The sequence below is a fragment of the Pongo abelii genome, chromosome 11 (assembly GCF_028885655.2).
Source record: "Pongo abelii isolate AG06213 chromosome 11, NHGRI_mPonAbe1-v2.0_pri, whole genome shotgun sequence".
NCBI classification, from domain to species: Eukaryota; Metazoa; Chordata; class Mammalia; order Primates; family Hominidae; genus Pongo; species Pongo abelii.
Window position 1 is genome coordinate 73,928,138 of NC_071996.2, and position 25,820 is coordinate 73,953,957.

The 25,820-nt window shown below is 38.3% G+C and overlaps 1 protein-coding gene and 1 pseudogene across 11 annotated transcripts in view; both read right to left on the bottom strand.

The window, feature by feature from the left end:
- METTL8 (methyltransferase 8, tRNA N3-cytidine) overlaps nt 1-25,820 on the bottom strand; it is a 190,630-nt gene that overhangs the window by 107,925 nt on the left and 56,885 nt on the right. For all 11 annotated transcript variants that reach the window (XR_010136051.1, XR_010136052.1, XR_008522841.2 and 8 more), the window contains one exon: nt 8,454-8,545. Coding sequence is in view for 6 of the 11 variants with exons in the window: in XM_024243524.3 (XP_024099292.1) it covers nt 8,454-8,545 (92 nt within the window). In the remaining 5 variants the exon portion in view is untranslated. The remainder of the gene's footprint in view (nt 1-8,453; nt 8,546-25,820) is intronic.
- Nucleotides 22,620-23,533, bottom strand: LOC100436202 (small ribosomal subunit protein eS26-like; annotated as a pseudogene).

Here is a 25,820-nt window from a genome sequence, read left to right on the forward strand (position 1 = left end):
TTTCTCTTGCCTGATTGCCCTGGCCAGAACTTCCAATACTATGTTGAATAGGAGTGGTGAGAGAGGGCATCCCTGTGTTGTGCCAGCTTTCAAAGGGAATGCTTCCAGTTTTTGTCCATTCAGTATGATATTGACTGTGAGTTTGTCATAAATAGCTCTTATTATTTTGAGATACGTCCCATCAATACCTAATTTATTGAGAGTTTTTTTTAGCATGAAGGGCTGTTGAATTTTGTCAAAGGCCTTTTCTGCATCTATTGAGATAATCATGTGGTTTTTATCTTCGGTTCTGTTAATATGTTGGATTACATTTATGGATTTGTGTATGTTGAACCAGCCTTGCATCCTGGGGATGAAGCCCATTTGGTCATGGTGGATAAGCTTTTTGATGTGCTGCTGGATTTGGTTTGCCAGTATTTTATTTAGGATTTTCACATCAATGTTCATCAGGGATCAGGGATATTGGTCTAAAATTCTCTTTTTTTGTTGTGTCTCTGCCAGGCTTTGGTATCAGGATGATGCTGGCCTCATAAAATGGGTTAGGGAGGATTCCCTCTTTTTCTATTGATTGGAATAGTTTCAGAAGGAATGGTACCAGCTCCTCCTTGTACCTCTTGTAGAATTCGGCTGTGAATCCGTCTGGTCCTGGACTTTTTTTGGTTGGTAGGCTCTTAATTATTGCCTGAATTTCAGAACCTGTTATTGGTCTATTCAGGGATTCAACTTCTTCCTGGTTTAGTCTTGGGAGGGTGTATGTGTCCAGGAATTTATCCATTTCTTCTAGATTTTCTAGTTTATTTGCACAGAGGTGTTTAAAGTATTCTCTGATGGTAGTTTGTATTCCTGTGGGATCAGTGGTGATATCCCCTTTATCATTTTTTATTGCGTCTATTTGATTCTTCTCTCTTTTCTTCTTTATTAGTCTTGCTAGCGGTCTATTAAATTTGTTGATCTTTTCAAAAATCAGCTCCTGGATTCCTTAATTTTTTGAAGGGTTTTTTGTGTCTCTATCTCCTTCAGTTCTGCTTTGATCTTAGTTACTTCTTGCCTTCTGCTAGCTTTTGAATGTGTTTGCTCTTGCTTCTCTAGTTCTTTTAATTGTGATGTTAGGGTGTCAATTTTAGATCTTTCCTGCTTTCTCTTGTGGGCATTTAGTGCTATAAATTTCCCTCTACACACTGCTTTAAATGTGTCCCAGAGATTCTGGTATGTTGTATCTTTGTTCTTATTGGTTTCAAAGAACATCTTTATTTCTGCCTTCATTTCGTTATGTACCCAGTAGTCATTCAGGAGCAGGTTGTTCAGTTTCCATGTAGTTGGGTGGTTTGGGTGAGTTTCTTAATCCTGAGTTCTAGTTTGATTGTACTGTGGTCTGAGAGACAGTTTGTTATAATTTCTGTTTTTTTACATTTGCTGAGGAGTGCTTTACTTCTAACTATGTGGTCAATTTTGGAATAAGTGTGATGTGGTGCTGAGAAGAATGTATGTTCTGTTGATTTGGGGTGGAGAGTTCTGTAGATGTCTATTAGGTCCACTTGGTGCAGAGCTGAGTTCAATTCCTGGATATCCTTGTTAACTTTCTGTCTCATTGATCTGTCTAATGTTGACAGTGGGGTGTTAAAGTCTTCCATTATTATTGTGTGGGAGTCTCTTTGTAGGTCTCTAAGGACTTGCTTTATGAATTTGGGTGCTCCTGTATTGGTTGCATATATATTTAGGATAGTTAGCTCTTCTTGTTGAATTGATCCCTTTACCATTATGTAATGGCCTTCTTTGTCTCTTCTGATCTTTGTTGGTTTAAAGTCTGTTTTATCAGAGACTAGGATTGCAACCCCTGCTTTTTTTTGTTTTCCATTTGCTTGGTAGATCTTCCTCCATCCCTTTATTTTGAGCCTATGTGTGTCTCTGCACCTGAGATGGGTCTCCTGAATACAGCACACTGATGGGTCTTGACTCTTTATCCAATTTGCCAGTCTGTGTCTTTTAATTGGAACATTTAGCCCATTTACATTTAAGGTTAATATTGTTATGTGTGAATTTGATCCTGTCATTATGATGTTAGCTGGTTATTTTGCTCATTAGTTGATGCAGTTTCTTCCTAGCCTCGATGGTCTTTACAATTTGGCATGTTTTTGCAATGGCTGGTACTGGTTGTTCCTTTCCATGTTTAGTGCTTCCTTCAGGAGCTCTTGTAGGGCAGGCTTGGTGGTGACAAAATCTCTCAGCATTTGCTTGTCTGTAAAGGATTTTATTTCTCCTTCACTTATGAAGCTTAGTTCGGCTGGATATGAAATTCTGAGTTGAAAGTTCTTTTCTTTAAGAATGTTGAATATCGGCCCCCACTCTCTTCTGGCTTGTAGAGTTTCTGCTGAGAGATCCGCTGTTAGTCTGATGGGTTACTCTTTGTAGGTAACCTGACCTTTGTCTCTGGCTGCCTTAACATTTTTTCCTTCATTTCAACCTTGGTGAATCTGACAATGATGTGTCTTGGAGTTGCTCTTCTTGAGGAGTATCTTTGTGGCGTTCTCTGTATTTCCTGAATTTGAATGTTGGCCTGCCTGGCTAGGTTGGGGAAGTTCTCCTGGATAATATCCTGCAGAGTGTTTTCCAACTTGGTTCCATTCTCCCCGTCACTTTCAGGTACACCAATCAGACGTAGATTTGGTCTTTTCACATAGTCCCATATTTCTTGGAGGCTTTGTTCATTTCTTTTTACTCTTTTTTCTCTAAACTTCTCTTTTTGCTTCATTTCATTCATTTGATCTTCAATCACTGATACCCTTCCACTTGATCAAATCGGCTACTGAAGCTTGTACACGTGTCACATAGTTCTCGTGCCATGGTTTTCAGCTCCATCGGGTCTTTTAAGGACTTCTCTATGCTGTTTATTCTAGTTAGCCATTTGTCTAATTTTTTTTCAAGGTTTTTAGCTTCTTTGCAATGGGTTCGAACATCCTCTTTTAGCTCAGAGAAGTTTGTTATTACCGATCGTCTGAAGCCTTCTTCTCTCAACTTGTCAAAGTCATTCTCCATCCAGCTTTGTTCCATTGCTGGCGAGGAACTGCGCTCCTTTGAAGGAGAAGAGGCGCTCTGATTTTTAGAATTTTCAGCTTTTCTGCTCTGGTTTCTTCCCATCTTTGTGGTTTTATCTACCTTTGGTCTTTGATCATGGTGACGTACAGATGGGGTTTTGGTGTGGATGTGCTTTCTGTTTGTTAGTTTTCCTTCTAACAGTCAGGACCCTTAGCTGCAGGTCTGTTGGAGTTTGCTGGAGGTCCACTCCGGACCCTGTTAGCCTCGGTATCACCAGTGGAGGCTGCAAAACAGCAAATATTGCAGAACGGCAAATGTTGCTGTCTGATCGTTCCTCTGGAAGCTTCGTCTCAGAGGGGTACCTGGCCATATGAGGTGTCAGTCAGCCCCTACTGGGAGGTGCCTCCCAGTTAGGCTACTTGGGGGCCAGGGACCCACTTGAGGAGGCAGTTTGTCCCTTCTCAGATCTCAGACTCTGTGCTGGGAGAACCACTACTCTCTTCAAAGCTGTCAGACAGGGACAATTAAGTCTGCAGAAGCTTCTGCTTCCTTTTGTTCAGCTATGCCCTGCCCCCAGAGGTGGAGTCTACAGAGGCAGGCAGGCCTCCTTGAGCTGTGGTGGGCTCCACCCAGTTCGAGCTTCCAGGCCGCTTTGTTTACCTACTCAAGCCTCAGCAATGGCAGGCACCCCTCCCCCAGCCTCGCTGATGCCTTGCAGTTCGATCTCAGACTGCTGTGCTAGCAATGAGTGAGGCTCCGTGGGCGTGGGACCCTCCAAGCCAGGCACGGGATATAATATCCTGGTGTGCCGTTTGCTAAGACCGTTGGAAAAGTGCAGTATTAGGGTGGGAGTGACCTGATTTTCCAGGTGCCATCTGTCATGGCTTCCTTTGGCTAGGAAAGGGAATTTTCCAAACCCTTGCGCTTCCCAGGTGAGGTGATGCCTTGCCCTGCTTTGGCTCACGCTCCGTGGGCTGCATCCACTGTCCTGCACCCACTGTCCGACAAGCCCCAGTGAGATGAACCCAGTACCTCAGTTGGAATGCAGAAATCACCCTGTCTTCTGCGTCGCTCACGCTGGGAGCTGTAGCCTGGAGCTGTTCCTATTTGGCCATCTTGGAACCGCACCTTTTTGTCTTTTCTTCATGCTAGAAACATTTATTCTCTTCTAGCTATTTTTTTTTTTTGAGACGGTCACCCAGGCTGGAGTGCAATGGCATGATCTTGACTCACTGCAACCTCCGCTTCCTGGGTTCAAGCGATTCTCCTGCCTCAGCTCCCGCATAGCTAGGACTACAGGTGTGTGCCACCAGACCCGGCTAATTTTATATTTTTGGTAGAGATAGGGTTTCACCATGTTGGCCAGGCTGGTCTTGAACTCCTGACCTCAGGTGATCCACCCACCTTGGGCTCCCAAAGTGCTGGGATTATAGGCGTGAGCCATCTTGTCTGGCCTCTTCTAGCTATTTTGAAATGTTCAGTAGATTATTGTGAACTAGTCACCCTACTGATCTATACTGAACATGAGGTCTTATCCCTTCTATCTAACTGTATATTTGTACCCATTAATCAATCTCTCTTCACCCCCCACCCCTTCCTGGCCTCTGGTAATTACCAATCTATTCTCTATTTTCATAAAATCCACTGTTTTAGCTTCCACATATGGTTGAGAACATGCAATATTTGTCTTTCTGTGCTTGACTTATTTAACTTAAGGACCTCCATTTCCTCCATGTTGCTGCAAATGATAAGATTTCATTCTTTTTTTATGGCTGAATAATATTCCATTGTGTATATATATCACATTTTCTTTATCCATTCATCCATCTGGAACAGGCAAGGATGCCCACTTTTGCCACTTTAATTTAACATAATACTGGAAGTCCTGGCCAGAGAAATTAGGCAAGAGAAAGAAATAAAGGGCAGCCAAGTTGGAAAGGAAGAAGTCAAATTAGCCCTGTTCAAAGACAATATGTTTTTTTTTTTTTTTTTGAGACAGGGTCTTACTCTGTCACCCAGGCTGCAGTGCAGTGGTGCAAAAGTGATCTCGGCTCACTGCAACCTCTGTGTCCTGGGTTCAAGTGATTCTCCCACCTCAGCCTCCTGAGTAGCTGGGACTACAGGGATGCACCATGATTCCCAGCTAATTTTTTGTATTTTTAGTAGAGATAGGGTTTCACCATGTTGGCCAGGCTGGTCTCAAACACCTGGCCTCAAGTGATCTGCCCACCCTGGCCCCCCAAAGTTCTGGGATTACAGGCGTAAGCCCCTGTGCCCAGCCAACAATATGATTTTACACTTAGAAAAACCTAAAGACTCCACCAAAAAACTGTTAGAACTGATACATTTAGTAAAATTGCAGGATACAAAATAAACACACAAAAATCAGTAGCATTTAAATATGCCAACAGTGAACAATCTGAAAAAGAAATCAAGAAAGCAATCCCATTTCCAATAGCTACAAAGAATATAAGATACCTAGAAATCAATTTAATCAGAGATGTGAAAAATCTATACAAGGAAAACTATAAAACATTCTTAAAAGAAATTAAAAAGGACACTAAAAAATGGGAAGATATTCCATGCTGATGGGTCCAAATAATTAATATTGTTAAAATGACAATTCTACACAAAGCAATTTATAGATTCAATGGAATCCCAATCACATTCTTCACAGAAATAGAAGACAAAATCCTGAAATTTTTCTTTTTTTTTTTTTTTTTTTTTTGAGACAGGTTCTCGCTGTGTCAAGTGAGTGCAGTGGCACAATTACACCTTACTGCAGCCTCAAACTCCCGGGTTCAAATGATCCTCCAGCCGCAGCCCCCTGAGTAGCTGGGACTACAGGTGCATGACCACAACACTTGATTAATTTTTGTATTTTTTGTAGAGACAGGTTTTAGCCATATTGCCCAAGTTGGTCTTGAACTTCTAGGCTCAAGCAATGCTCCAGTATAGGTTTCCCAACATGCTGGGATTACAAGTGTGAGCCACTTGTGCCTGGCCCCTAAAATTTTTATAGAACACCAAAAGATCCAGAATAGCCAAAGCAATCCTGAGCAAAATGAACAAAGCTGAGGCCAGGTGCGGTGGCTCACACCTGTAATCCTAGCACTTTGGGAGGCAGAGATGGGTGACCTGAGGTCAGGAGTTCAAGACCAGCTTGGCCAACATGGCAAAACCCTATCTCTACTAAAAATACAAACATTAGCTGGGTGTGGTGGTGGGCACCTGTAATCCCAGCTAATCAGGAGGCTGAGACAGGAGAATTGCTTGAGCCTGGGAGGCAGAAGTTGCAGTGAGCTGAGATCGTGTCATTGCACTCCAGCCTGGGCAACAGAGCAAAACTCCGTCTCAAAAAAAAAGAACAAAGTTGGAGGCATCATACTACCTGACTTCAAAACATATTACAAGGCTACAGTAACCAAATTGGCATGGTACTGGCATAAAAACAGACACATTGACTGATGGAAGAGAATAGAGAACCCAAATATAAATCCATGCATTTACAACCAACTCATTTTTGACAAAGGTGTCAAGTACATACGATGGGGAAAGGACAGTCTCTTCAATAAATGGTGCTGGGAAAACTGGAAAACTGTAAGCAGAAGAATGAAACTAGATTCTTATTTACTATATACAAAAATCAAATCAAAACGGACTAAAGACTTAAATCTATGACCTATAACTATGAAATTACTAGAAGAAAACATTAGGGGAAATGCTCCAGGACATTGGAGCATTTTTATTTTTCTATTTTGTCATTTGTCAAAAGATTTCAAAAGCACAAGCAACCAAAGCAAAAATAGAAAATGGGATTATATCATGCTAACAAGCACCTGTACAGCAAAGAAACAATCAACAAAGTGAAGAGACAACCCACAGAATGGAAGAATATATTTGCAAACTACTCATTTGACAAGGGATTAATAACCAGAATATATTAAGGAGCTCAAACAACTCAATAGCAAAAAAGAAAAAAAAGCAGATTAAAAAATGGGCAAGGTTGGGGCAGTGGCTCACTCCTGTAATACCAGCACTTTGGGAGGATGAGGAGTTTCAGACCAACCTCGGCTGAGGTGGTAGGATCACCTGAACCCAGTCAGATTAAGCTGCAGTGAGCCATGATCTCATCACTGTACTCCAGACTGGGCAACAAGACCCCGTCTCAAAAAAAAGAAAATGGCAAAAGATCTGAATAGGTATTTCTCAAAAGAAGACATACAAATGGCCAACAGCTATATGAAAAAATGCTCAATATCACTAATCATCAGAGAAATGCAAATCAAAACCACAATGAGATATAATCTCACCTCACCTAACATGGCGTATATGAGAAAGACAGGGAATAATGAATGGATGCCGGTGAGGATGTGGAAAAAGGAGAACCTTCATACATTGTTGGTGGGAATGTAAATTAGTATGACCACTATGGAAAACAGTGTGGAATTTCCTCAAAGAAGTAAAAATAGAACTACCATATCATCCAGCAATGCCACTACTGGGTATTTATCCAAAAGAAAGGACATCAATATATCAAAAAGATAACTGCACTCCCATGTCTACTGCAGCTCTATTCACAGCAGCCATAACATGGACTCAACATTTCCGTTTTTTTTTTTTTTAAACGGAGTCTCGCTCTGTCGCCAGGCTGGGGTACAGTGGTGTGATCTCAGCTCACTGCAACCTCTGCCTCCCAAGTTCAAGCGATTCTCCTGCCTCAGCCTCCCGAGCAGCTGGGACTACAGGCATGCGCCACCACGCCCAGCTAATTTTTGTTATTTTTAGTAGAGACAGGTTTTCTCGATCTCTTGACCTCGTGATCTGCCCACCTCGGCCACCCAAAGTGCTGGGATTATAGGTGTGAGCCACCGCACCGGCTACTGAGTTTTTTGGATGGTAGCATAGGCCAATTTTTAAAAAGCTATTTATGAAGGTTGGCAAGGCTTTACTTAAATTAAACTCAAATATAAAGGCCTTCAAGAAAACTGCCTTCAATCCTTACTGAAACTATATTTATCCTAAAACTTCAGCACCATTTTGATGTGACTTTATCTTCTTTGCTTAAAGTTTATAAATTTGTTCAAAGTTCCTAGGAAGTGAAATGCATAATAGCATAGTAATAGCAGCATAGCAAGTGGAAAAGTTTAAAATTATGTTTTCATATTTTGTTTGAAATGCCACCCATGTGTGTATCTCCCAGAAAAAGCAATAATATGACTACTCAAAGACCCAATTATAGGGTGAATACAAATTTCATTAACTTTGGTCCCACTACACTGGAAAAACTGGGAATTCTACCAAATGGAACAAGTGGACTGGCATCAGGAGAGGCTAAGAACTCTCAGAAGCAATGACATGAGGAGGAGGAAAAGTGACTAAAGCTCTGGCTCTAGGAGCTACAGCACGCAGTTGGCTACCTTGCTCTTCCAGAAGGACTCGCACAGCTGAGTTTTCCTTTACTTTTTTTCTGGCTGCTTCTTCTTCTTCCTTAGACCACTGCATGTGATCCCTATTAAAAAAAATAGAAAGATTGTAAAATATGCTTTGTCATTGAAGAAGGCAGAAAAAAGGTGACAAGGAACCACATCTTTCATTCTAGATTAGCTGAAGACATATGATACAGACTAATTCCACATGGAATGAATACATTTTGTGTCAGATGTTCCTACTGATGGCGCTGGTACAACCCTGGAACTCCTACGATTCTTCTGTTTAAATCTGGTTGTGCTGCAAGCTCCAGCTACCTCTGGGAAATGGCTGCTAAAGTAATGTCCTCAGAACACCCTGGTGTATGACTATTTGGGTGCTGGTATGGTTTGCCGGTTTTTACTCTAAGGCTAAATTTATTTGTCTTTTTGTTAATTTATGAACAGAACATTCTTCAGTAGTTTTTAAATGCTCCTCTTAACAACACTTGTATTCTAAGACTTTGCTGTCAAAGAGATGAAAGTTTTAAAATGTTTTGTACTTAGCCTGCAATTTTTAAAGTAACTTTAGATTTATTTTTCTTATTAGCTACTTTAATTTCTGTAAAAGGATTCATTTGCATTTAAGTGACAGAGTACTTGATATAGCATGTGAAAAGGTCACCTTTCTAAGTTCTGGCACTTTCTATAAGTATTCTTAGTTTCAGAATCTACTCTCCCTGTATGAGAAGATACTATTTTCTGCTGCAAAAAAATGTCTTTCTTGGAATAGAAGCAACAATTGTATGCAAGAAAGGTACTTTTTTTTAAGTTTTGTTTTCACAAAGTTTGCATTTTTTTTTTTTTGCAAAAGGTTAGACTGTAAGTAAAGCAATTTCCTGGAATAAACCAGGAATAATTTTTTATCGCTAAACAATAAAAAATTACACACCCCATATTCAAGTTGCATGTAGCCTAAAAGAAAAACCCCTAACACTATTATCGTATGATATATGTAGTCACCTGACTGATGAGAAGGGACAAATTATACAATTCTTGGAAGTGCATCATGCTGTGACCGACAAACATTGAGCAGTTAGGATGATCATAATTATAATTATAATAACAGCCATCATTTATTTATTACATATCAGGTACTGTAATAAGCACATTACATACATATGTCTTATTTAATCCTTTCAAAAACCCTTTGATAGGGTTATAATCATGCCCACTTTGCACAGTGGCTAACAGAAATTTAATAACTTATTCAAGGTCATATAGCCAGGAAGTGGCAGAACCAGAATTCACCTAGGTTTGTGTCACTTAAAAGTCCATCTTCTCAACTATTAGTCTATTATTTTCTACCATGGCAGTGAGGGACACAGAGAAATTTAAGATGTAACGTTTGTCCATCTTGGGTTTATATTCTCCTAGTGCAGGCAGGTAAACAATAAGTAAATGATAATACAGTGAAGCACGCATGGCTAGCACCTGATGAAGGGGAGTGCAGCCAATTAATGCAGCTGGGGCAAATAGGAAGGCTTAAGAGAAGGTAGGTTTGGGCTCAGGTTAAGAGGAAAAGTGGTGGAGCAAATTCATGTCACTCAGAAGTTGACAATACAGACAGTGCATACAGGGAACAGTTAAAAAACTCCATTTTGACTGGTTTTCTTGGACTACTGCAGATGAAGTTGGGAGCTGGGTAATGGTCAGATTTCAGAGGATCTTAAATGTGGGGCTGAACAGTTAAGTAGTATGCGAGACACAATGAAGTGGGGAAGGACTGGAGGAAAAGCGACCAATTAGACTGTTGGAATGGTCTAAGAGTAATGAGTCCCACGACTAAAGTGGTAGAATGGAGAACAGGAAGGAAAGGGGGAGAGGGAGACACTGAAAACACTGAAATTAAGACCTAGAGATTAACTAGATATTGGAGAAGAAGTGTAAGAGTCATGAATAATTCCAAGGTCTTAAAACTGAGTATCTAGGAAAGTGAGGGTAACAATGAGAGAATATGGAGTTACATGGGGTGGAATGATGATAAGCACGGTACTATTTTAAGTAACGCTTATACAATCAGATATGAGAGGGTATATTCCAGTGACCTGGCTATAAATACACCATTGAAGGTGTGAAACTGTTTTCCTTAAAAATAAATAAATAAATAAAAATTGGTATGCTGCAGTCTCCATGAAAAGTGAATGAGAATGTTTTCAGAGTTTCATAGATAAAAGTTTAACCACCAGTATTTAAATAAAACCCAATCATGTACAAGCCAAATAATCATAAACAGCTTTGTCTCTTGCTTTAAAAAATGAGGTTAGAATAGTTTTTGTTTTGACTTACTTTGACTTACTTTAACATATATGAGCAATCACATATAAATTGGGGCTGGCAACTATACTTTAAATTCTGTATATATGAAATATACTATATTGAATACAATTACAGGACAGTTGTGAAATTAAAGGCAACAAGTTATTTATTGAAAAAACAGTATTTCTAAGGCTAGGGATGAGTTTTTCATCTACAAATTTCTACCACATATAGGAAAGAAAATAGAACAATCTATTTCCCTGGGAAGAATCAAGCTGTGAGACAATAAGAGTATATGTGGTCTTCTGCTTTAAGCATTTAAGCTTTTAGTTTAACTTGCTATTTCTTATTTAATAGATTTAGTTATTTCTTAACTGTAACTTCCTTACACTGTTGTTTATGTTACTTCATTTTCTTAACTGCTAAGTGAGGGGAATAGTATATCCTAAGTTCCTGCAGAACAGATTTTTTTTTTAACACCACAGTTACAGAATCCCCACAGAAACCTATAAAATGTTCCTACTGTATTTATGGGGACTTCCTCCAGCCCTGCTGCTTTATGGCAGTTCTTTATTTTGGAAGAACTGGATTCATGTATCCCAAAACCCAACAGCTGGCAATAAGAATCATACAACTTTTTATTAGTAATAAACACAACTACAATAGAATTTAAGCATAGAAACAAATAATAAACAAACTGGAAATAATCAAGTATTTAACAGCAACAAAAACCAAAGGAAAAAAGTGGTTTATAGGGTTTGGCCAATAAATTATACTTCTGGGAACTTACTGAAATGAAGTAACTCGAAAGAACTAAGAAATTCTGTACAGGGAAATATTTGTATGAAGATATTCACTGGAACACTAAACATAATATTAATAGCAAAAAATTAGAAACAACTTCAGTGATAGGGGCATGAAAAAATTATAGTAAATCAAAGGAATATTATGCAGACATTAAGATAATAAATATGACTATTATATGACAATATGGAAAAGTATTTATAAAATAACATGAGGTTAAAAAAGCAGATCCCCAAATTTTACATATATCTCTCTCTTTTTTTTTTTTTTGAGATGGAGTCTTGCTGTGTTGCCCAGCCTGGAGTGCAGTGGCACAATCTTGGCTCACTGCAACCTCCAGCTCCCGTGTTCAAGCAATTCTGCCTCAGCCTCCCGAGTAGCTGGGATTATAGGCGTGTGCCACCACACCCGGCTAATTTTTTTATTTTTAGTAGAGATGGGGTTTCACCATGTTGGCCAGGCTGGTCTCGAACTCCTGACCTCAGGTGATTTGCCCGCCTCAGCCTCCCAAAGTGCTAGGATTACAGGCGTGAGCCGCCACGGGCCCGGCCGAATTATATATGTATTATAATTACAACTGTTTAAAATTATATACACACAGGGTGAAGATTCTAAGTGGTGAACTAAAACCAATTATGTTTGAATAGGAGTAAGAACAAACTACCTTAAATTTCCTTAATATTGTAAAGCAGCTTCAACTAGAGATAATTTTTAAAAAACTATATGTAAAATCTGTACTCTATGTTTAAGACATACAACAATTGTCTTTAAAACTTTACCCTTCTTGAGGAAAAAGCCATCAACCCTTATAATAAGAAGGAAGTTATGTTTTCTTAAAAAACGAAAGACATAAAAAAGAAACTTGGGCAGAAAGTACAAAATATACTTTTCATGAAAATTTGAATTTGAGAAAAAAACCTCAAAAATAGAAGATTTTTGAGTAAAACAAATTTTTACATGCCCTATAATTTGTTTATATACATAGTTTATATATATTTCTTATTCCTTCCATATCTATAGTACAATTGAATAATGTTTCCTTGATTTAGCTTTTAGTTGATGGCAATAGTAATCTAAATAATTGTGTATTTGGTTTGATTTGGAAAAGTTAAAACACACACACACACACCCCCCAATTATTTAAGTTGGATACTAAAGTTTTTGATAATCTTACCCAGAGAAACTTCTGCTGAATGTAGTGTTGCTTCCTGTTACAACTTTTAATAATCAGATATAAACCAAAGTACCCAATATAAACTATTTTCCTGTCTTTGTCATTTACTATGTATGTGATGGCCTCGCTATAGAACACAATTTTGGTTCTCTAAGTCAATGATATTTGACAAATCTGACAAATGTATTACATGACTAGGGAATTGAAAATATTCTTAGGTTAAAGGAAAAAATAGAGTTTATTACTTTCAGCCTACAACTATTTCAATAATTCTTAATTCTATAACAAAGTGTGGGAAAGAGAGTTTCTGGAGTGCCAGATGAGTTGGTCTCCCCTGTGTGATACACCCATGGGGAGCCATGGGCGGCCTCTGAGGAGAAAAGTCTCCTTATTGCCTTCCTGTCTTTATGCCCCAAGAGCATAACAACTCCATGGCATTCCACAGGTTGCTCGGGGAAATAACACTCCTTTGAAGCAGTAGAGTATAATCAAACATCTTGGCTTCTCCTGAAACCCACTCCCACCCATTTTAGTCCCGATAAGTTAAAGATCTTAAGTAGTATAGAGACTACTTTGCTCCAGGAAATTCACAGAAACCGCCACTGCTATACATCTTATTGAGTGACTCAGGAGTTCTCCTTCACTGATTAATCCTTTTCCTCATCCCTTCCTACCCCTCCCATTTGCCCTAAGAACAAAGAGCTTGTAAACCAATAAATTGGGTGGAGGCTGAGAGCTCGGGGCCGTGAGCAAGCCTCCGATGCTCTGGTCCCCTGGACCCACCTTTTAAACTCTTATTCTGTCTCTTTCTAATTCCTTTGTCTCCGCTGGAATCTGGGTACCCGCCAGGTGGTATGGGGCTGGTTTCTCCAACACAAAGGCATATTTATTATATAGTTACACAAACAAACACACACACATTTTTCTATATACTACAAAATCTTCAACATAATTATCTCTTAAAACTCTGGTATAGGACTTACGATTTTGGCCATGACAGAGTACCTGGCAATGGACTTACCCTCCTGCCACAAACAATTATAAAGCTGGATAAAATATATAAAGTAACTGCTTTTAAACACTGGACTACACTTCAGACAGTGCAAGACTGATCCTTAAGAGAAGAAAACCACAAAAGGTGAGTCCCCACATCCACCTGTTCTGTCTGGGGACACATTCTAGACTGTGGTGCAGAGAGGCTGTCTCACTGAGTGGTAGTTTCATGAGTTGAGAAGGCAGAGATCAGAGTTCAGAATTGCAGAGGTGGTGAGGGTTTATGCAACAGGATAACTAAAGAGGGAGATGGACAGACAAGAGGGCCCCTGAAGTCTACAAGAGTTCTCCTAAGGTTTTCAGCTAGTGCTAGCTGCTCATCTACAGGCAGAGTCACCACAGGGCCTAGTAGAAGAGAGAGGATTCTAGGAATGAGGGTGGAGAAAAGAGAACTGACAAGATAGGTAGTACAGTGTTTGGTGACATTGGAGTTCTGGCTAAGCCACACTGGAAAGATCTATCTGAGCACCTTGAGTATTTAGTTAAGACCCTAGAAATCCCATGCCATAGGAAGAAGAACCACACTAGACTCAGGATATTATCAAAATAGTCCCACCCTAAAAACACCTAAAATCAAACCTGATCCAAGAAGGAGCTGGTAGAAATTTAACCACTTGCTAGAAAAAACTCGACATCTTTAAAGGAAGGCAACATAATCCAGACTGCATAGAAGATATTATCCATAATGTCCACCATATAATCAAAAACTATTAGACATGCAAATCAAGAGAAAAGTCAGTCAATAAATATAGACTTTGAGAAAACCAAATATTGGAATTAGTACACAAGGACTTTAAAACAGCATTGAAAAATATGTTAAAAGATTTAAAGAAAAAGATGGACAGAATGAATGCACAGATGGAAGAAATCTCAGAAAAAAATGAAAACTTTTTTTTTAAAAAGGAAATCCTAGAACATACCCATACACACTATCTGAAATAAAGAGTTGAGTAGGCTCAGGTGGGCATGGTAGTTCACACCTGTAATCCCAGCACTTTGGGAGGCTGAGGTAGAAGAATTACTTGAGTACAGGAAGTTGAGGTTGCAGTGAGCCAATAATCACACCACTCCAGCCTGGGTGACAGAGTGAGACCCTGTCTCAAAAAAAGAAAAAAAAAATTGGGAGGTTTAACAGCTGACAGACACTGGAGAGAATGGGTCAGTAAACTTAATGACAGATGTAGAAATTATTCAGATTGAAGACCAGAGACACAAAGATTGAAAAAAAGTGTGAGTCTCAGTAACCTGTGGGATAATACCAATTAGTCTAACAAACACATAAATTGAAAGCCCAGAAGTAGAAAAGAGAGAGAAAATGAGTTAAAAATAATAATAAAGAAATACTGACTAAAATTTTTCCAAATTTGAAGATAAAAAGAAGAAAGAAGAAAAAGAAACACTCAATAGATACAGGCAGGAAACACAGCAAACCCCAGGCAATATAAATACAGAGAAAACTGATAAAAATCAAAGATAAAGATAAATTTGAAAAGTAGCTACCATATACAGTGGGAAAAGAAATGCAAACTACAGCTGATTTCTCATCAGAAACAATGAAAATGAAGGCCAGAAGATAAAGCAAGGACATCTTATGTCGGGGTGGGGGGATGGGAGGGATGTGTCAACCTTGAATTTCACATGCAGTAGAAAGATCTTTCAAATTTATAAAATAAAGACATTCTCAGATAAAATTTGAGAGAATTTGTTACCAGCAGAATTTGCACTACAAGAAATGTTAAAGATCTTCAGGTTAAAGGAAAAGGGGACCACATGAAGTCTCAGATCTACAGGGTGAAAAAAAGAGACCAGAAGTGGTAAATATGTGGGTAATTATAAAATAATCTTTTTTAAAACTTTAAATTTCTTTTAAAAAACTCAACTAACTATGTATAGCAAAAATAAAAACAATGATTATAGCATTTATACATAGAGGTAAACTATATGACAACAATATCACAAATGTTGGAGGGATGACAAGTAGAAACATATTGTTGTAAGGTTCTTAATTTTATGTTAGGTGGCACAACATTAATTCTAAGTAGACAAATTCTAAGTAGACAAATTCTAAGTTGACAAAGCACATTGTAATTTCTAGAGCTGTGGTTCTCAAACTGTCGTCCACCCTTTGAGGTGGACCACTAAATCAAAACTATTCTCATAACAATACTGTGTTTTGCTCTTTCACTGTGTTGACATTTGCAGTGATGGTATAAAAACAATGAGGGGTAAAACTACAACTGCCTTGGAGTGAAAGAAGGCAGTGGCACCAAAATGTGTTAACTGTCATATTCTCTGCCACCATCCAGTGAGCGGCAAAGAATATAACAATTTTTACAAAAATTAATTAAAATATTTTCAATTTCACTGACTGATGAAGCAGTAAAAACTATTAATTTTATGAAATACTGACCCTTGGGTACAAATCTTTTTAATAGTCTATGTGACAAGATGGAAAGCATGCACTTCTGTACTGAAGTACAATGGATGGCTTGACTGAGGAAAAGTACTCATATGAACTGTGAGCTCAACTAGCTGCTTTTTTCATGGAATGCTATTTTTACTTGAAAGAGCAACTACCGATAAAGCTATAGTTATTTAGACTTGGGTATTTGGCATATAGTTTCTCAAAAGTAAACAAAATGAGCCTATCACATTAAGAAAAACAAATTACGGTATGTGTTTGCAAAAATAAATTTTGTGCTTTCAAGCAAAAATTGGACTTCTGGAAAGTTTGTGTCTACCACCATGAGTTTGATAGCTTCCCAATACAGATTTTCCTGATGAGACTGGTGGTGATATTAACAAATGTGATTTTAAAATATTTTATAATAAAATGTGTCAACATTTAGAAGATCTACATCAAACAGGGAACCAATATTTTCCAAATTATCCATGCATGATGTTATAAATCATGCATAGGTAAAGGATCTAGCCAAAGTGCAAGGTATACCAGTGTATCATAATATGGCAGAATATAGAGCCAGGCCCTGTGGAGCAGTCTTGTAGTCCCAGCTACTTGGGAGGCTGAGGCAGGAGAATGGCTTGAGCCCAGGAGTTCACAGCCAGCTTGTGTAACATAGTGAGACCCGGTCTTAAAAAAAAAAAAAAAAAAATATATATATATATATATATGGCAGAATATAAAAAGTTCCGTGATATGGTTTCATGTGCCATATTGCAACTAAGAAACTACCACTATTGAGATTTAGTGTAATATCAAAAAAAAATCCACAATTATCTGATAAAGGCTATTAAAAACTCCTCTTCGGCCAAATGTGGTGGCTCACGCCTGTAATCCCAGCACTTTGGGAGGCTAAGGTGGGTGGATCACAAGGTCAGGAAATCGAGGCCATCCTGGCTAACACGGTGAAACCCCGTCTCCACTAAAAAACACAAAAAATTAGCCCGGCATGGTGGCAGTCACCTGTTGTCCCAGCGAGGCAGGAGAATGGCATGAACCCGGCAGGCGGGGCTTGCAGTGAGCCGAGATCGCACCACTGTACTCCAGCCTGGGCGAGAGAGCGAGACTCTGTCTCAAAACAACAACAAAAAAACCACTCCTCTCCTTTATAAGCACATATCTGTGAGAGACCAAATTATCTTCATATAATGCAAGAGGATATGAGAATCCAATTTCTTCCATTAAGGCAGAGATTATAAAGAGACTTGCAAATATTTAGAGCAATGCCACTCTTTGCATTACACTTTTGGGAATATACATTTACACTAAAATATGTAATTTATGTTAATATGTAATGGATTCATTATTGTTTTGGAATTAATAAATGTTTTCATGTCTGAGTTTTAATTTCTAATACAGAAAATATCAATAGACATAATCCATATCCATAAGAAATCTTCGGGGTTCTTAGTAATTTAAGAGTGTAAAGGGGTCCTGAGACCAAAATGTTTGAAACTATTGCCTTGAAATAATTCCTAAAACAGAATGCAAAGATGTTTGGCTAAATGCCAGTAGAGGAAGTAAAAATTGGATACAAAAAATTATTCAATTAGGCTAGTCACGGTGGCTCACACCTGTAATCCCAGCATTTTGGGAGGCCATGGCGGGCGGATCATGAGGTCAGGAGTTCAAGACCAGTCTGACCAACATGGTGAAACCCTGTCTCTACTAAAAATACAAAAATTAGTTGGGCATGGTGGTGCATGCCTATAAGCCCAGCTACTCAGAAGGCTGAGGTAGGAGAATCGCTTGAACCTGGGAGGCAGAGGTTGCAGTGAGCCGAGATCATGCCATTGCACTCCAGCCTGGGCAACACAGCGAGACTCCATCTCAAAAAAAAAAAAATTATTCAACGTATCCAAAAGAAGGCAGGAAAAAAGGAACAGGGGAAAAAAGGGCAGAAGAGATAAATTAAAAATTAAACAGACAACCAAACAAAATTATATTAATATACAATGCTACCTGGACTAGGTGTAATCTTAAGTTTCTTTTCTTTCTATTTTCTTTGGTGTTAATTTAATAGGTCCAAAAAATTACTTTATTGTTTCCATTTGTATTTTTTTAACTGTTAAATATTTTCCTGTATGCTCACATGTACTTCCTCCTGGATCAACTTTCTATCTATGTACATTGTTCATTTATCAATTATTAGCAAACAATGCTTTTCTGACAATATAAAAAATGTTCTATAGGTTAGCCCTGATGTATGGCAGTGGAAAATCATTTAAATTTTTTCTCTCTCCTTTGGTTTTTGTATTAGTAAGAGTAATAGTTCTCAAAACAGCATACAGGCTGGGCGCAGTGGCTCATGCCTATAATCCCAGCACTTTGGGAGGCCGAGGTGGGCGGATCACGAGGTCAGGAGATCGAGACCATCCTGGCTAACACAGTGAAACCCCATCTCTACTAAAAATACAAAAAATTAGCCAGGCGTGGTGGTGGGCGCCTGTAGTCCCAGCTACTCGGGAGGCTGAGGCAGGAGAATGGCGTGAATCTGGGAGGCAGAGCTTGCAGTGAGCCGAGATCAGGCCACTGCACTCCAGCCTGGGTGACAGAGCGAGACTCTGTCTCAAAAATAAATAAATAAATAAATAACTAGCATACAAATTAAGTACTCTGAAGACTTTGGTTTCCCTTGGAAGGAGGTAATTAAGGTGGACAGGACCTAAGGGCTTCTGGGGTCTGCAATGTTCCGTTCCTGACTAGAGCACTGGGCATGTGGACATATTACACTTTGTAAATAAATCAAGTTGAGTACTTGAAAAAGATTAAGTACTCTGAAATTATAATTATCCTATTTCATCAAATCCAATATGCTATTATTTTCTGTACCAGTAATAAAGAAAAAACATTTTCAACTACAATTTTAAGATGCACAAACTGTAAAAAATGTCGTGATTTCAGAGATGCTAATAGGTAAAAAAATGTGAGTCTCAGACAAGATAAAATATAGCTGTTACAGGCATATCAGCTAATAACTGAAGTAACTTCAATTAAATCTTCCTTTCTACTATTGAGGCTAATTTATATTTGTAACTCCAGGATGCCTACCTCTCTTTTTGGCTATAATGAATATTTCAGTTGGTTACTGTTATTAGTAAATTAGTTTTTGTTTTGTTTTCATTTTTCATTATTAATTTATTTTTTGAGACAGAGTCTCACTCCATCACCCAGGCTGGAGTGCTGTGGCACCATCCCGGTTCACTGCAACCTCCACCTCCCAGGTTCAAGTGATTCTCCTGCCTCAGCCTCCTGAGTAGCTGGGATTACAGGCACGCACCAACACGCCCATGTCTTTTTTTAAAAAAAACCTTTTTAGCCTTTGGAAAAACCTCTGACAGCCTCAAACTCCTGAGTTCAAGCAATCCTTCAGCCTCAGCCTCCTGAGTAGCTAGGACTGTAAGTGCATACAACTGTGCCCAGCTAATTTTTAAAAATTTTTAATTAAATTATTATTATTATTATTATTATTATTATTTTTGTAGAGACGGGTCTTGCTTTGTTGCCCAGGCTGGTCTCCAACTCCTGCATCAAGCGATCTTCCTGCCTGGCCTCCCATACTGCTAGGATTACAGGCATGAGTGAGCCACCACACCAGCCTGAGTTTCTTACTTCTGTGACTAACAAAAAACACAAACATACAGCCAATGCCTTTCTACTTTGCATACAATGGGATGGAGGTCACAGCTGCTGAAGAAACCAATACCCACGTCCCTCATTAAATATTTAGTGGGAACCTATATCTATCAGGCACTGGGCCTGTGAACTGAGGACACAAAGATGAGGAAGATTTGGTAGAACTCAAAATTTTGAGAAGTTGGAATCTGTATTAAAGAATACAGAATTTGTCATCACGTAGATAGCAAAATGGGAAATAGGTACATAAGGAAGGGGGCATTTTTTTTAAATTAAAACTCAATACCAAGCCATATAAAATATAGTTACATCTCTACCCTCCCTCTCATCCCCATTCCCATCTCTGATGTAAATACCATTATCAGGATAATGTGGACCTTTTCAGATTTTCTCTCTATATATAAAAGCAAAGGTGTATATACATGTAACACAGGTACAATAATTTCTTTTTTTTATTATTATACTTTAAGTTCTAGGGTACATGTGCACAACGTGCAGGTTTGTTACATATGTATACATGCGCCATGTTGGTGTGCTGCACCCATTAACTCGTCATTTACATTAGGTACATCTCCTAATGCTATCCCTCCCCCCTCCCCCCACCCCACGACAGGCCCCAGTGTGTGATGTTCCCCTTCCTGTGTCCAAATGTTCTCATTGTTCAATTCCCACCTATGAGTGAGAACATGCGGTGTTTAGTTTTTTGTCCTTGCGATAGTTTGCTGAGAATGATGGTTTCCAGCTTCATTCATGTCCCCACAAAGGACATGAACTCATCCTTTTTTATGGCTGCATAGTATTCCATGGTGTATATGTGCCACATTTTCTTCATCCGGTCTATCATTGATGGACATTTGGGTTGGTTCCAAGTCTTTGCTATTGTGAATAGTGCTGCAATAAACATACATGTGCATGTGTCTTTATAGCAGCATGATTTATAATCCTTTGAGTATATACCCAGTAATGGGATGGCTGGGTCAAATGGTATTTCTAGTTCTAGATCCCTGAGGAATCACCACACTGACTTCCACAATGGTTGAACTAGTTTACAGTCCCACCAACAGTGTAAAAATGTTCCTATTTCTCCACATCCTCTCCAGCACCTGTTGTTTCCTGACTTTTCAATGATCACCACTCTAACTGGTGTGAGATGGTATCTCATTGTGGTTTTGATTTGCATTTCTCTGATGGCCAGTGATGATGAGCATTTTTTCATGTGTCTGTTGGCTACATAAATGTCTTCTTTTGAGAAGTGTCTGTTCATATCCTTCGCCCACTTTTTGATGGGGTTGTTTTTTTCTTGTAAATTTGTTTAAGTTCTTTGTAGATTCTGGATATTAGCCGTTTGTCAGATGAGTAGATTGCAAAAATTTTCTCCCATTCTGTAGACTGCCTGTTCACTCTGACGGCAGTTTCTTTTGCTGTGCAGAAGCTCTTTAGTTTAATTAGATCCCATTTGTCAATTTTGGCTTTTGTTGCCATTGCTTTTGGTGTTTTAGACATGAAGTCCTTGCCCATGCCTATGTCCTGAATGGTATTGCCTAGGTATTCTTCTAGAGTTTTTATGGTTTTAGATCTAACATTTAAGTCTTTAATCCATCTTGAATTAATTTTTGTATAAGGTGTAAGGAAGGGATCCAATGTCAGCTTTCTACATATGGCTAGCCAGTTTTCCCAGCACCATTTATTAAATAGGGAATCCTTTCCCCATTTCTTGTTTTTGTCGGGTTTGTCAAAGATCAGATGGTTGTAGATGTGTGGTATTATTTCTGAGGGCTCTGTTCTGTTCCGTTGGTCTATATCTCTGTTTTGGTACCAGTACCATGCTGTTTTGGTTACTATAGCCTTGTAGTATAGTTTGAAGTCAGGCAGCGTGATGCCTCCAGCTTTCTTCTTTTGGCTTAGGATTGTCTTGGCAATGCGGGCTCTTTTTTGGTTCCATATGAACTTTAAAGTAGTTTTTTCCAATTCTGTGAAGAAAGTCATTGGTAGCTTGATGGGGATGGCATTGAATCTATAAATTACCTTGGGCAGTATGGCCGTTTTCACGCTATTGATTCTTCCTATCCATGAGCATGGAATGTTCTTCCATTTGTTTGTGTCCTCTTTTATTTAGAGGTCCTTCACATCCCTTGTAAGTTGGATTCCTAGGTATTTTATTCTCTTTGGAGCAATTGTGAATGGGAGTTTACTCATGATTTGGCTGTTTGTCTGTTATTGGCATATAAAATGCTCGTGATTTTTGCACATTGATTTTGTATCCTAACACAGGTACAATAATTTCTTAACAAAAATGAGGTCATACTGGAGAAAATTCTCTTCAGCTTGCTCTTTTCATTTAATGATATATCATTGCCATTTCTTGATTTCAGTATACATAGATCTCTCATTTTTATTAACTGCTACATTATTTTCCAGTGTATGGAAGTAACTTTTTTTAAGGTTTTAATGAGGTATAACTGACATACAGTAATCTGTATTCAAAGTGTACAACTTGGTAAGTTTTAATATAGGTAGACACTTGTGAAATTTTCACCATAATCAAGAAAATGAACATGTTCATTCCCTTCAAGTTTCCTTGTGCCCCTTTGTAATTCCTCCCTCCTACCCCTCCCCTTCTCCCCACTCACCTCCACCACTAGCAATCACTGATTTGCCTTCTGTCTCTATAGATTAGTTTGCACTTTCTAGTACAGTACAAGAAAGTTAGAAAGTACTTTCTAGAAGTTAGAAAGTACTCTATTTCTAACTTCTTTCACTCAGCATAATTATTCTGAAATTCATCCATGTTGTGTGTATCAATAGTAGATGTATGTTTAACTTTTTTTTTTTAAATACAATTTCCATTTTATTTTTCTCCAGAGAATAGTCTGTCTTCAGTCTTTAAGAACTCAGCTCCTTACATGGGCTTTGGTGGGGGACGTGGGGCAGCACCCACAGGTCTAAATCGGGGTGGGGGTGTTCGGTCGTTGTGGGCTTCACAAGATCAATTCCTGACTACTTTGCTGTGAATTGCACAACTCACACAGTAATGTAGCTTCACATACAGCTTGGGAAGCACATAGGCATTGAAGACACTCGCTTTAGAAATGTCCCTGACTGCTGCAGCCTCCACTATGTTTCGAATGACGAATTTCTTAATGGCCTTGTCCCTGGGCACACATTGGACACAGTTAGTGCAGCGAATAGGCTGCACGTGGCCGCGGCCCTTTTTGGCATGACCGTTGTTCCTTCTTTTTTTTGTCATCTTGGAGGCATGGACCGGAGATATATGTTTATCTTTTAAAGAAACTGCCAAGTTCCTCATTAGCATAGTGGTGAGTAAAAACAACTGAAACGAACAAATAAACTGCCAAGTTGTATTCCAAAAGGGTTATACCATTTTATATTCCCACCAGCAGTGTATGAAAGTTCTAGTTCCTCTACATCCTTATCAACACTTGGTAAGCTCAGTACTTTTAATTTCAGCTATTCAAATAGGTGTGTAGTAGTATTTTATTGTGCCTTTCATTTGCACTTTTCTAATGACTAATGATATTCAGCATCTTTTCATGTGCTTATTTACCATCTGTATATCTTCTTTGGTGAAGTATCTTAAAATTTTGTTCATTTTTACTGTGTTGTTTGCTTTCTTATTATTGAATTTTGGGAGTTTTAAATTTATTCTGATTATGAATCTTTTATCAACAGTAAAAAGGAACAAACTATTGATACAGGTAGCAACACAGATAAATCTCAAAATAATTATGCTGAGTAAGAGAGGCCAGACAAAAAGATAAAACATATTAAATGATTCTGTTTATACAAAATATTGGAAAATACAAATGAATCTACAATGCATTCTAGGTTCTTTATCCTTCCTTCTTTCCTTTTATTTTGCAGGTAAATTCTCCCTGACACCCAACCTTTTCCAGAGACCTGCTTCTCTTGCCCTGTAAGCTTCATTTCAAAGACAAGACATTATGTATTTTCTGCATTTTTCTGTAGCAGGGGAGACTGGTAGCCTTTATGAGGGTCTGAGTCTTTTGCTTTGTCAAATGATCCTTTACTGAAATATTTTACTTTGTAGTTCTTAACTAACTGGGCATTTCACTGCAACATTGTTAATGTCATCTCTTCCAACTGGGCTGGTCTATTTGCTTGCGTTGAATATATCTCTTGTATTTATTCCCAAATTCACATCTTTATTCATGCTACCACTTGTGTAAAACATTATCTTCACTATTTAAATACTCTTTATCCTTCAAAGCTCAAGTTAAATCCTACCTGCTCTTCCAACCTCATCTTGGGAATCTCTTCCTATCCTGAGTCTTCACTGTCTTCACACTTATTATAAAGGGCATCCAAATTGGAAAAAAGGAAGTCAAACTATCACTGTTCACCGATGATATGATCATATACCTAAAAAATCCTAAAGACTCTTCCAAGAAGCTCCTAGATCTGATAAATGAATTCAGTAAAGTTTCAGGATACAAAATCAATGTACATAAATCAGGAGCACTGCTATACACCAACAACAGCTAAGCTGAGAATCAACTCAATAACTCAATCCCTTTTATAAAGGTTGCAAAAAATAAAATAAAATACTTAGGAATACACTTAGCAAAGGAGGTGAAAGATTTCTACAAGGAAAACTGCAAAACACTGCTGAAAGAAATCACAGATGACACAAACAAATGGAAACACATTCCATGCTCATGGATGGGGTACAATCAGTATTGTAAAAATTACCATACTGCCAAAAGCAATCTATAGATTCAATGTAATTTCCATCAAAACACCATCATCATTCTTCATAGAAATAGAAAAAACATTCCTAACATTTATATAGAACCAAAAAAGAGCCCATAGAGCCAAAGCAACACTAAGCAAAAAGAGTAAATCTGGAGGTGTCATATTACCCAACTTCAAACTATACTATCAGGCTTTAGTTACCAAAACAGCATGGTACTGGTATAAAAATAGGCATATAGACCAATGGAACAGAATATAGAACTCAGAAATAAAGCCAAATACTTACAGCCAACTAATCTTCAACAAAACATACAAAAACATGAACCAGGGAAAGGATACTCTATTCAATAAATGGTGCTGGGATAACTGACAAGCCACATACAGAAGAATGAAACTGGATCCTCATCTCTCACCTTAAGCAAAAATCAACCCAAGATGGATCAAAGATTTAAATCTAAGACTTGAAACCATAAAAATTCTAGAAGATAACATCGGAAAAACTCTTCTAGACATTGGCTTAGGCAAAGAATTCATGACTAAGACCCCAAAAGCAAAACAAAATAAAACAAAAATAAATATAACAACAAAAAATAAAATAAATATAACAAAAACAAAAATAAATAAATGGGACCTAGTTAAACTGAAAAGCTTCTGCAAAGCAAAAGAAATAATCAGCAGAGTAAACAGACTACCCACAGAATGGGAGAAAATATTCTCAAACTATGTATCTGACAAAGGACTAATATCCAGAATCTACAAGGAACTCAAATCAGCAAGAAATAAAACAAACAATCCTGTCAAAAAGCGAGCAAAGGACATGAATAGGCAATTCTCAAAAGAAGATGTACAAACAGCCAACAAACATATGAAAAAAATGCTCAATATCACTAGTTATCAGAGAAATGCAAATGAAAACCACAATGAGATACCACTTTACTCCTGCATGAATGGCCATAAAAAAAGAAAAATAAACATTGGCATGTACGTAGTGAAAAGGAAACACTTTTACACTGCTGGTGGGAACATAAACTAGTACAATCACTATGGAAAACAGTATGGAGATTCCTTAAAGAACTAAAAGCAGAACTACCATTTGATCCAGCAATCCCATTACTGGGTATCTCCCAAAGGAAAAGAAGTAATTATATGGAAAAAAACAAAACAAAACAAAACAAAAAAACACATGCACATGCATGTT